Source organism: Parambassis ranga, chromosome 15 (genome assembly GCF_900634625.1).
Source record: "Parambassis ranga chromosome 15, fParRan2.1, whole genome shotgun sequence".
Taxonomy (NCBI): domain Eukaryota; kingdom Metazoa; phylum Chordata; class Actinopteri; family Ambassidae; genus Parambassis; species Parambassis ranga.
In genome coordinates this window covers 16,588,074-16,601,327 of record NC_041035.1, presented here as the reverse complement: position 1 = coordinate 16,601,327, position 13,254 = coordinate 16,588,074, and the positions used below count along the sequence as shown (strand labels likewise).

The following is a 13,254-nucleotide window of genomic DNA, read 5'->3' as shown; positions in this document are numbered from 1 at the left end:
GAATTCAGGGTAAAGCAGGAGAGGAATGGATGGCAGTGTGTCCACACAGAGACCGTTTAAAGGACCGTGACAGTCGAGTGATGATGAGTGTGCAGCAGCTAATCCATTGAGGCTAATCACACAGCTGCTTAGAGACGAGCAGCCAGTCTCCATTCACCCCTCCCCTTTCCACTTTTTCCATCGCTCTTTAATGATAAACATCTTGGGCTGTGTGGTGGTTTTTGGTTTACGTGTCAGTGTAACCCTGTTTCCCCAGCGCTTGGTCAAGGTTTCCCCCGCAGCACCTTGAAAGCTGTTTAGACAGACGGTGTTGGATTTAGCTGGAAGCAGAGACACGTCTGGTGTGTCTCACGCTGCAGAGCTCCTGTCTCCAGGCAGGCATCTCAGCCTGAGAGGCTGCTATTAACTGCTGCACTCTTTGTTTCTATTCGCCCCCTGACTGCTCACCCACACACTGTTTTTCCTCTTTCTATGTTTTGTTTGTTACTAGGTAACATAAAAGCCGCTAAGGATGATTTGCAAATTTAATCGCAGCACCTCTTACTATGTGATTTTAAAATGACTTGAATAAATATGAACTACACTGGTAGTGTAGAATAAACGGGAATGAGGATCTCCGTGGCTTCTCTACCATGTAATATACTGCACCGAAGCATGTTGGATATGCAGGATGTGTTGCCTGTGTGCCTGTGTTCGTCTGTGCGCATCCAGCCGCCGCCATGTATGGTGGGAACAGCCTTCAGTTGCCATAGGAACACAGTGTTTGCAGTCACATGAAAAATGATCTGCAAGGACATAAACAGAGCAATGATGTGACTCCTAGTGGACTTTATGAGGAATCTTTATGAATTTTGTACGTAGATTTTCTCATGGTGTTATAGCCCATTACGCTCTTATAGTTGGTTCAGCCCTTGGAGGTTGTCCGTGTCGCTGCCTGTCTGACCATCTGACAGTATGATCCTGGTTCTCAGTCACTGATCCAGATGGATTTCTTTCAGCAGACCAGTCTTATCCTGCTGGGACACACCGAGCCCTCACAGGGATTACAACTCTGGCTTCCTTCTTGACCATGTGCTGTCTCATCTGGCATCACAAGCACCTTAGCAGAGTTAAAATCAAAATCAAATGCTCTGTTGGGCCTTTAACAGAATTTCTACTGTAGTCTGATGAATTATTTATATTTGCCAGTGGAGCACATGCAGTGCAAGTTAAGCAAATTGCAAAAAAACTCCACTCATGCTACAATGTCATCACAAGATGGTGAACATATTGACCACAGCAACTGGACATTTACTCCGTGTACATCCCGATGGATAACTGGTCCTCTTTTCTATTTTATTTATTGATTTTTTTGTTGTTGTTTTTGTTGTGTATTATCTGCTTTTATTTGATCCAAGAACCCTGCTGAATGTGCTCAGCAATGCTTATTGATTATTAGTCTGATTCGTTGGAGATGGTCATTATAAATAATAAAACCTAAAGAAGGCTGTAACACAGTGTGCGTGGCAGGTGCATTGGTGTTAAACAATGAAAATGAGCTTGATCAGAGGTGGATGAGCACAGGAGAGAGAGAGAGAGAGAGAGCATTCGAGGGAGGGAGCCTCAGAGAGAGAGAGAGAGAGGGAGAGAGAGATTGCCAGTATATACAGTAGCTTATTGCAGGAGGTGGGCTTCTGCAGACTGTCTCATTGAGGTGGGAGGAGTGAAGACAGGCTGATATAGCTAAAAAGAGGTGAAAGATTGTTGATTTAAAACAAAGAGAACTGGATATTAGACTGCAGGAAAAAAAAGAGAGAGAGAGCAAGGAAAAGGTTGGACCCAGTTATTTCATCCATCATCTTAGAAAGAGGCTGAAGAGGTGTCAGGCGGTAGCACTGTGGTGCTGAGAGGTGTAGCCCACCGGCGGCCATGGCAGTGAGTGCGTGGCAGGCTCTGTCTCCACTGCAGTGGGCTCGTTGGGGCTGGGACACACTGCTGGGAGGGGCGGCAGATGGGAACAGCCCCGACTCGGATCCAGCTATGGGGCTCCTCCGCGGTCTCTCTTGGGGCTCCCATCATGATGACATGATCAGGGCTGCTGTGGAACCGGTCAGACAGAGGTGAGACAGGACGGGAGGATGGAGCCACGAACATTGATCCGCTGAGCACGGAGCGCGGTAGACAGGGTGTGCTGCAAGGTTTTTCTTCAAAATGTATGTGGGGTGATGAGGAAAAAAACAGTGTTGCTTTTGTTTGGTATGATCCTCACTTTATTTTCAGACTATTGTCATGCGTTTGATTGCTCTTGATTTTATTCTTGTGATATCTTGAGGTGCCCTGGTGTGTGTATGTGTGTTTATTTGTGTAGTGATGTGGTATTGCTTTGTCTCAGGGGTGTTGTTTTGTGTCACCTCTCTGCAGATTCAGCGTTTTCATTTGTAGCCATTAAAGTCCACTAGACACAGATAGTGGCCTGGGGGTGATTGTTTTCCAATATAATACAATAAAATACAGACCTTTGTAAAATTTACACAATATGTTTCCCAAAAACATGATATCAGTTTCCTCTTTGTGATAGGATGTCACACATTCTTGTTAATGAACATTTTAGTCCCTGATACGGTCAGTAGAATCATTATAGTGGATATTATCCTGTATAATGTGCCCTTATCTTTTTTTCAGGAGCTCGGACTCTGATGGAGCCTTTGAGACCCCGGAATCTACAACTCCAGTGAAGACTGCTTCTCCTTCTGAGCCTCTAAGAGAGCAGTTTCCATCTGATGACAAAGGTACATTTGGAAAATAACTCTATGAGGTGTTCAGCTGTGACACAGCTCTGGTACCCTGTTGTTAAAAATGTATTGCAAGTGTTATTGTGCCATCTAGTGGATGTAATCTGTGTTTCACATGACAGCTTTATGTTGAGATACTGAGGCTGTGTGGTTTTTCATATTTTTTGTCCAGCTGAGAGACTCTCTTTATTGTATAATGCAATCCACAGACCAGTTAATATAGGTTGAGCATCCTATATTACCTAAATTCTGCTTGGATTTTGTCTTTGTATTAGAGGAGAGCTTAGTATTAATTGTGTCTCAATCTCCTTTTCAGTCCCTGGCACCTCAGACAGTGATCTTGCCTCTGATGTGACTGCAGCTGAACCAGCCCTCGGCTCTTTGTCTGCTACTTTTGATGAGGACAGGCCTATTGCTGCCAGTGGTACATATAACATTGACTTCTTTGCTGCAGAGCCATCAAGTCACACCCTGACCCGCTCTCTCAGCCTCCAAGGAGGAGAGCTTGATAGTTCCGGTCTGTCAGACGGTTCTTTTTCAGGTGGTTTTTGTCCGCATTCTGAATCTTTCAGCGTCGGCACTGAGAGTGCCCCGGGGACACTTCGCAGGCCCAAAAAGGTCCGGCCTGGGTCTGTAAAGAAGAAGCCTTTTCTCAGGCAGAACTCCAACCCAGAGAGCCCTAGGCCAGCCTCATCCAGCAGTACCCCAGAGATCAAAAAGCGGGCAAAGCCTCGAGCTGCCAGCCCTCTCCAGGCCCAGGAGGAAACAGAGGGAGGATCAGCAACCCCGAGTCCTGGAGGAACCCTCAGACGAACCAGGAAGAGCCGTGTTGAGACTCCGCCTCCTCTACCAGAGGAGACCAATCACACCAGCCAAGAGGAGAGTGCTGTTGGCCCAGCCTTACCTTTGTGCCAGGAGGAGAGCTCACTCCCTGGTAGTCCAGCAAGCAAAGACGAATCCCCGATCCCTCCTAGTGCCTCCTACAAATGGGATCCAGAGAATTTTGAGAACATCAATCCCTTCAACACTGGAGGTAGTAAAATTGCCAATTCCCCTGTTCTAGGCCGTAAAGACCCTGTGTGTGCCCCTCTTTCCAGCCTTCCAGAGAGTCCTCCCATCCCTGCTGTAGAATCATATCATCCTAGTCCCCCGGCTCCTCCTGAGGAGCCAATCAGCAACCCTGAGGAGCAACCAATCTTACCTAAACGTCAGCCAGTAAGACTGGAGTTTGACTACTCCGAAGAGAGTGGTGAGGTGCCTCAGGCCTCTCCTCCACCTAAGAAAGTGGGTAAGAAAGCAAGTGCCAAAATGCCTCTGAGGAAACCAAAGCTGGGGCTGAAAAAGGCAGCCCCAGCGCAGACAGAGCAGCTGGACAACAACCCTCCAGCAGCCCAGAACGGCAACGAGGATGAAATCGCTCTACCTAAAGCATCTTACAGCTACGAACCAGACAAGTGGGAAGATCCAAACTTTAATCCATTTTCTTCAAAGAAAGGCATGACAAACTCCCCCAAACTGTCCAGGCCATCTTATGGCTTTGACCCTAACACCTTTGATGTCTCCATAGACCCTTTCAAATCATCCAACAAGATTTCCAACTCTCCTCCTAAGGCATCTGCCTCTTTTGAACTGTCATCCAATGACTATGATAATGACAATGAAAATGACAATGACAACATCGGGGAGCTGGAAGACCAAAACCTGAACAAACCTGCCAAGAAGAAGAAAACTCCCATCAAATCGTAAGTTCAAACAGGATTAAGAGCGAATCACATAATCCCTGTCTGCAATACCTCTCTGTGTAGGAACGTGTACATCTGTGAGGATCTGTGTTGTAGGGTGTAGTTCATTAGTCTATTGTGCCAGTGTCCTCTGTCTGTCTCTCTGTCACCTGTGTCTGTGTATTCTCATATGTCACAGGAAGTCCAGGGGTGTGTCCTCTCTATGTTGTCTGTTGTAAGTACAGGGACAACACAACAACCATCTTCCATCATTGACCCTTAATTCCATCCATTTAAAGCAGCATGTTGTCCCTCTTTATATTAAGTCATCAATATCCCCCAAACTCAAACAGTTTTATTGCTTTTTTATGAATCCTGCACATTTTAACTAGAGTAAATTCATTTTCAATACATCTTTTTAACGCTGTGTTTAAGAGTAACAACTCACCGGCTGGTAATTGTGCAATATTACATCATAGATCGGTGTGGTCAGCCATTTAAAAAGCTTTTAACCTTACAGTCAGTGGAATATTGTTCATTGAAGCACTGTTGGAGGACTGTGGTGGAATTAACATAATTATTAGTTTGATATGTTGCTGCATTTTTTTTTTTAAAAAAGGTAATAAATCCTGTATTACCTTATTCCACCTTGTCAATTCACAAAGGAGACGCATGTGCTCCCTCTTGTGTTCATATTTGCCAATTGTTAAACTATATTTATGATAAGTTATGTTTTGTTTTTCATATTGTTTCCAAGTGGGTTTAGTTAGACTGAAAATGTGCAACATCGACAACAATTCCAGAGGTAATTTAATTTAAATGAAGCCTAAGAACATTCTTAAAATTGTTTTAATGTGCTCACAAATCTCTACAAACATACCAATATATAATAGGATCTATACCGGTAAAGGAGATAATTAGATTCAAAGGGAAATAATGCTACTAACTATCAGTATTCTAACCACTTCATTATCTTTATTTGCTTATGAATTCCTTTCTGGTATTTGTGTTGTGTCCATGTTACTCCTCCCTGTCAGTCACTATCTTTAGATTCAGCCCTTGCTGCAAACATTAATTTGTTCACAGTAAGTATAACATATAGTAATGCTGCCTTACGTAAATTATTTATCATTTTATGCAAACCAAACCAGCTTCACATTTGAGAATTTACACAGTAATTGGATCTGATGCAGAGTTGTGTACTGAAAGCCCTGAGTGACTCTGGATCTTGATGTGTTGTTTTATTTGCAGTAATACTTTCAGAGTGAAGAGGTCACCCAAGAAATCCCCGTTATCTGACCTGTCCCCGGTGTGTATTCCTCCCTTTGCTTTATCAGTTTTGTCTACCTGCATATCTCCTTCTTCCATCTTACTCTTGCCATCTTGTTTTATCTTGCAGGATGCTGCGCCGACAGACGAACCTCAAAGCCACTCGCAGGATGACCACGCCACAGACGAGGAGAAGCTGGCTTCCTCCATCAGTCATAAATGGGCAGCATTGGCAGACGTGGATGTGGATTTGAACTCCGACCAACAAGACTTCCCTCAGCCATGCGACCTTACATCATTTGTTAATGAAAAGGAAGCTGCAGGTGAGGCACGACTTTCTGTCTTTGTACCTCCAGCCACCTGTGTCCAAATAGCTGCCTGGAGACATCCAAGCATACCACAGACAGGAGTGGCTTGAGGTGTTTTCAGAGCTTCTGTTTGAACAGCGCTTCATGTACAGCAATCAGCCACTTTATTCATACAGCAGTGATATTGATTTTTGTACTCGTGGCAGTAAAACGAGCTTGCTGGCCCAGTTCTCTACTGCCCTCTGAACTCCAGAAGAGCCACCTCTTCCCAGAGGCTGTCTGGCTCCATCTGGGTCAGAGAGGAAACAGAGAACAGCCAGCTCAGCCTCAGCCTGTCATCTCTCACACCAGAGCTCAACACTGACCTGTCTCCACTTCATCTTCTGTTTTGTCTTTTTTCTTTCTTAGTACAAGATTATGAAATTGAGTATATGGAGAAGATTGGATCCTCTTCCCCGGTGAGTGTTTGATGTCATAAAGATATTTGGTTTGTTTAGTTTGATATGACAATGTTTATACTGTGTTTCTCGTAGCCACTGTCTGTGAAGAAGCCATCTTTGTACTTGAATTTGGACTCAGTGTCTGACAACTTAACCAAAAATACACATGGATCTGAACCCAACTCCCCCTGCACAGGGTAAAACAACTTCTTCTACCTTACAGTATTTCATGATGACGTCTGTTTATGCTTTCAGAGTTCAGTTTCCTGCTCTGCAGTTAGGCTAGATGTTAACCACAGTGCTTTGCATTGCATAATGAATGCATCTCAGCTACTTCAGCAATGTTTTCATGAATACTGCCATCCATCACATACAGTGCATTACATGTCATGCCCCTACCTCCCCACCCGACTGCTGTTTGTCTCATTCTGGGCAGGAGTTTCGAGGAGATGGAGGCTCAGATAACAGCAGGTATGAAGACACCAGTGTTGAGCCCCAGGCCTGGACCTGAAGGCTGTGCTGGGGATAAGGGCAGGAAGAGAGAAAGTGAGGCACTCAGCCGAACACAGAGCACAGAGAGGGATGAACAGGTAAGCAGAATGTCTGTGTACAGATTTGAATTCAATCAGTAGTATGTTGTGAAAAAATATTTTCATCTCTGTGTTGAGTCATCATCATGTAAAGGGTGGCTGTTTTTTTTTCTTATTTTTGATACATTTACACCATTAAGTCACAAGGGGGTGACAGAGTGCCATGTTGCATAGGTTTTATTATAAGCTGGGACTCAGCCCTCAAGCATCAGTCACAAGGACTCTCAGTAAAGGCTTGTCACTGTAAGAATAGCCAGCCTTCACATTTGGTTCGCTGCTTGAATTCAGTGAATCAGCTCCTAAATGCTGCCACTCAAACACTCAGCGCTTGCTTTGCCATGCTGTCCCCTGCCCTCCTCCCTACCCTCTGCCTCCTGGTGAACCTTGTAGCCCCCTAGCCAGGGCCCCATGGAGGCCCCTGCTCCAGCCTTGGCCATACCCATGTTAGACAGGCTGGCTGAGTGTGGAGACCCCCTGCAGTACCTGGAGCCTGACCTGGCTGAGACCAACCCCACCGCATTCGCCCAAAAACTACAGGTGTGTTCGCAGACCACACAAGACCCTAGCTGATAAACTGTGTGGTGGCCCGTTGAAGGGTAACTGTGTGTGTGTCTGTGTGTCTCTGTGTGTGTTTGTATAAACAGTATTCCTGTTTGTTCTTTTCACATTTTCCTTCTCTTCCCTGAGTTGCTGTGTGAAGTAGATCTGTGTTGCGTGAAATGTAGAAAGCAGCAAGTGTGTGCGTTCAAATGAAGTTTCTAAATGTTTTCCCTTTGCTCTCTCATTCCTCTTGGCCCACCACCCTCCTCCTTTACCCCTGTAATTTGGCCAAGGAGGAGCTGGTGTTTGCTGCTCTGAGGATAGAGGCTCTGCAGGTAGCCAAAAACATCTCTCAGTGCCCCTCCCTCCCAACTGTAACCCCTGAGGTACTGCGCTGATTCAGCCTGCACCTGCAAGTGTGTGTGGGTGTTTGTAAGAAAAAAGATGCATCTTGAATGAGTTGTTAGGGAAACGCTAGTGTGACTGTGTGCATGAGTGTGTCTCGGCCTGCCTGCCCCTCCCTTTAAACACACCATTTTGAGTGTGGCTGCGAACCCATGGCCTTATCCACATGGTGGCTGTACCACTACATCTGCAGTCCTGCCACCTCTGGCGTCCCTACATACAAAAATCTCTAACATGGCTTAATGCGTCCAGCTCCCACCACCCTGACAGGCCGTGAGCTCATCTGGGTGGACTTCCTCAGGAACAGAGTGCTGTGCCTTTCTTATGCATGTTGGGCAACATGCATGTTGCCTGTTCATGAGAGGCTTATATCAGCATGAATGTGACGGGGATGGTCTCACATTAGATGTCATCCCTGCAGCTGAGGAGAGATTTTACACTCCCACGGTGTATTCTTTGATGTTTTGTGATTATCTTCTGAAATCCCCAGTCACATTCTTGTTCTGTGATTTGGTCCCTTCCCCAGACTAACAGTACTAACAAACCATCAGGTAGGTTTGACACTCAGGTTAGGTAGAATTTAAAAGGGGGTTTGTCAGCTGAAAGTGGAGGTATGGACAGTTGGCACAGGGTAGGTGGCTCCTCCATCCTCTTTTTCTTTGACGTCTGATGTCCCACACGTTTTACAGTCTCGACTGAAGAAACCCAGCACTCGCCGGTGGAATATCAACGGCTCACCTTTGTTGAAAGTAAGAGAGAAATGATGTCCCTGTAATCAGCCTATAGTGCAGTCTGAGTATTTGGTCATTGTTTCATTGGCTCAGCACTACCTGCATATGTGCACAGTGATTTTTAGTTTTAGGTGTTCACATCCATGTTGGGTTTAGAGAGTAGAATCACTCCTACATGTGCAAATGCTTTTACACAGCATTACCAATTTGGATGTAAATACCGATTAATTATATTCACCAATATTATCTTGCATGGTGCTGCAACTCTTCTCCAAATACCAACAGACTGCACTGTATGCTCCAGTAGAACCCAGAAGATCCAGAGAGTGTTTCTACAGCAGTAGTCCGTCTTGTGTGATCAGTGCTCTCCAGTTACATCTAGTATCTGTTTTGTGGTCGTCAGTAGATTCAAGATGTCTTCAGAGTCCCTCCATTCATTCACACTCAGTCTGTGATCCCTGTAGAACTTTATGTAAAGTATCGCTACTGAACAAAAGGTTTAAAAGCAGTATATTGTTAAAGGGGAAAGTTCATCATCACAGACCACCAGGTTAGGATGTGTCTGCTTCCAGTTTCTGTGAGTTTTATGGTCACTTCAACTTGACCAGTCTTTCATCCATTCACTGGAATAGTGGAATTAATGCTGCAGCCAGACCAAACACTTAACTTTTTTTCCATTTATTAGTGCTGTAGCTCTCTGTCTCTTTGTCCACCATGAGCCCCCAGCATTTCATCAAATCCTTGTATAATCCAGCTCTACCCAAGGATGACTAAATCCCTTTCAGAGCAGAGGTTCAGGGGTCCAGAAGTGGCATTTGAACAAGGAATAGTTTTTTTTATTATTTTGATATGATGTTTTGTATAAGGAGGTGTTGTTTGTCTATTAGTGTTGTTGTAGATTGTGATGGACACATGGTTCAGTGTCACTATACTCAGAGAGAAATACCTGGTTCATCACACGTTCCATGCTAGTACAAGGGTTGAGTAAATCTTGATTTAACCACAGCAGGTAAGAGCTTTCTACTATGCTGTTAACATGCTTTAACATGAAACTAACAGTTTCCTTTGCTGCCCAGTTCGCTTTTCTGTCCTCCCGCTCCTCTATACGTTCAGCTGCTGCCCTCCTTCCTTCTTTCCCCCTCTTTCTTGCCTGGACCCAATCACATTCAAGCTACTGCAAAGAGCAGTTGATCATTACCGCTCAGCTGGAGCCAGCATCGGCCAATCACATGGCTAATAGTGTGGCAATGAAGACTGTTTCATCCAATCATGTGGCGGCTGATCAAGTCTTCAGGAGCATCACTAGCTTGCTCTCATTTACATATTGATTTTGCTGTGTGGTAGATTTTGAAATAGCCTGATGCAGCCTTGCGGTTTGGTTCAGGATTCCTGTTGAGTTGTGTGTGTGTGAGCCCAGAGGGTGAGGGTGTCCCGTCTGTAGCTCAGTCTGGTTTGTTAATGGCTATGCTTCCCTTCCTCTCCATCCTCTCTTTCGGTTCCTGGAAGCAGCACCGGGAGGTATCATCTCTATTAGAAAGTGCCGTGTCAAAGAGCTCTCTGTACGGAAGGACCAAGACCGCCAACGAGTCCAGCTACAACGAAGGGGAGAGCCCCCACCTGCCCAGAGACCTGGACCACTCGTTGGGAATTGCACGAGAGGAGGTGCCCAAAAGTTGTAATCAATGAAACCCAATATCTCACAATTTATTGATTATTTTCAACAAATTTGCTTTCAGATTGTGTCAAAGGAGAAAGAAGTGCTGGTGTGGCAGAGGAAGTATGAGGAAAGCCAACAGGAACTGCTGGAGATGAGGTGAGAGTGCAGCACCTGTGCAGATGACACTTAGTGTTTCCAGACTCCATTTAACCTTTCAATTGGTTTACCTTGTTTAAACTGTCACGCAAATCTGTGGTTAACTACAGAGTGGAGAGCCAGTTAAAGAAGTCCATCTGAGTTTTGATATCAGCAGTGTGAGAAGTGGAGAAAAGGAGAAATATGGGGTTAATAGGATATGTGTAATAAAAACATTGTTGGATATCGGCTAAATGTGTTAATTTAAATTCATTGATCACACTGAGCTACACATGATCAATGTATATGGTTCTTGACCACTGGCTCCAAATTAGAGGGAAATAGTTCACCGCTGAGGCCTTATTGCCTGTCAGCAGGTGGTGGGTGTGCGTCCAGCTGGACACTGCTCAGTTAGTGTGGATAAAACAGAGCTTACTTCATTTGACTGATTGGGTTCCAGATAAGGAGGGGCTAAGAGGCTAAAGGGGAAGGCATAGCTAATCAATCCTCTTACCCTAGCTCTGGCAGCGTGCTTGCTTTTACCAATACAAAGGCTAATGTTGCCTATTGAGTTAGGAGTGGCTTAGCAACTTAAATTGTACAAAATCTGTCAAAGAATTATATTTGTCACTTGATTTTGGCTCGCTAATATGATGTCCACCATACTATGTGTGTAAAAATATAAGATTAAATGGTTGAATGTCTCATTTATAGGAGAATTGTGGCTGAGTATGAGAAGACGATCGCCCACATGATAGGTGAGTTCACTGTTAAATATTGTTTACAAGACACATATTTTATTTGACAACACCAGGTTCTGTTCTGCAAACTCTGCACTGTGCTACACCAGATGTTAACTGAGCTCTTATCCATTGCCAGTGAGTCCAGATTTTTTGCTTTTCTGTGTGCCTGCTTTTATGTTGGACTGAATATTGATGCCGATGGAGGGGGTTGTTCTCTCCTTGGCCCGCTCCTGTCCAGCTTCACTGGGCTCATTAAATTCCACTGCAGGCGCATTATTCCTGCTCTCACCTACATCTTCTTTGCCACCTCTGGACATTCCTGATGATTTGATTTTTTTTTCTTCCTGCTGCAGTCTAATTTCATTTCTTACCCTCATTAAAGCACTGTCACAAAAAAAAGGAACTACCTGTTTCTGCTCATGTCTAACACTCGGCTTTCTCACGTGTCTTGCTCTCCCAGCTTGACTTAACACAATCCCTTCTTTTCTGTTCTGCTCCCATCTTTGCCCCTTACTATTTGATAACTCTGACAGGCATGCCAGGTGAGTAACATGTCCTTCACCAGTGTGCGTCGGCTCCATCCGTTCGTCTGAGAGAGGAGCAGATGTGCTCACTTTCCTCATCTCATCTGGTGTTTGTCCCATTTTGTTGAATGTTTTTTTAGGACAGAGTCTTTTGTTGGCCTGTTTTCCTGCTGCCTTTTACTTACTTACTTTCCAAATATGTATATATACAGCCAACACTTGAAGCCTTTTTACATGAATGGTGCAGTAGTCATTCATGCACAGTTTGCAGTTTGCTCATCTAAGTGTGTGACAGGAAGAGAGAAGGGAAAGTTGGAATGTGGCTGAAATGCTGTGGGGCTTTCTTATTTTAGCTGAAGCCACTCAAAACAAACCAGTTGTGTCTCTAGGATACAGGTCTGTTTTCAGTTTTCCCATTGTTCAGTGTCTTTGTTTGCATGCTACATGGGTTTAACAGAAATTCTCATATAGTTTAGTAACAAATGTTCATACTAACTACAAAATCCATTTTGATATATGGTCAGAAATGTTCTTGTTTGTGTGTGTGTGGATGTTTAAAGATGCAATTTGTAAAAAAAATAAAGAAAAGGATGCTTAAATATTTTTAACTAGAGTTTTGGACCAGCACTGCTTATTATAGTGGTTAAATGCAGCTGGACATGCTCACCTCCATGTTGATGCTGGTGACCAGGGGAGAGGATGGTGTAAACTACTCGGTCCACTCCAATGATCATTTGTAATGTATTGCTCACCTAGTGTTGACAGCTGATCATAGCGTCACAGTGTCTTTGCGTCCCGTTAACCTTTTCTTCAACTAACAAACCTACAAATTGTAGCTTTAAACAGTGTCCGTGTCAATTATATCAGACGTTTTCACTGGACGCAATGATGAACTATATTATATGTGTGTGTGTGTGTGTGTTCACCAGAGGATGACCAGAAAGAGAAGTCTCTCTCCCACCACACCATCCAGCAGCTGGTCATGGAGAAGGAGCAGGCCCTGGCTGACCTCAACTCTGTGGAGAAGTCTCTGGCCGACCTCTTCCGTCGCTATGAGAAGCTAAAGGACATGGTGGAGGGCTACCGCAAGGTAGCACACAAAATAATGACTTTTTTCCTCCAACATAACCAGTGTGTAAGTCATCTGAAACTGTGTTTGATACCCTCATGGCAACTAATTAAAAAATGTTGCACTCCATTTAGAATGAAGAGATACTAAAGAAATCTGCTCAGGAGCATCTGGCCCGGGTCCGCAAGGAGGAGCAGCGATACCGAGCCTTGAAGATTCATGCGGAGGAGAAAATAGACAAGTGAGTCCTTACATACTCACATTAAATATATCCTGCTTTATTTTTCCCCAAAGAGTGAACTCCACAATACAGTCACCACACAATAAGTCAGCCTGATGCAGTTTGGACGC

General features: G+C 44.5%; 1 protein-coding gene across 12 annotated transcripts in view; it reads left to right on the top strand.

Annotated features, from left to right (window-relative positions):
* The window catches only part of tacc2 (transforming, acidic coiled-coil containing protein 2), a 39,803-nt gene that overhangs the window by 25,272 nt on the left and 1,277 nt on the right, over positions 1–13,254 (top strand). For 6 of the 12 annotated variants that reach the window (XR_003671852.1, XM_028423984.1, XM_028423975.1 and 3 more), the window contains 14 exons: positions 2,662–2,768; positions 3,088–4,513; positions 5,744–5,801; positions 5,892–6,084; positions 6,478–6,527; positions 6,603–6,706; positions 6,946–7,099; positions 7,490–7,636; positions 7,933–8,025; positions 10,285–10,437; positions 10,512–10,588; positions 11,282–11,325; positions 12,764–12,924; positions 13,038–13,144. Coding sequence is in view for 11 of the 12 variants with exons in the window: in XM_028423984.1 (XP_028279785.1) it covers positions 2,662–2,768; positions 3,088–4,513; positions 5,744–5,801; positions 5,892–6,084; positions 6,478–6,527; positions 6,603–6,706; positions 6,946–7,099; positions 7,490–7,636; positions 7,933–8,025; positions 10,285–10,437; positions 10,512–10,588; positions 11,282–11,325; positions 12,764–12,924; positions 13,038–13,144 (2,874 nt within the window). In the remaining variant the exon portion in view is untranslated. The other 6 variants (XM_028423976.1, XM_028423979.1, XM_028423978.1 and 3 more) reach the window with 6 other exon arrangements.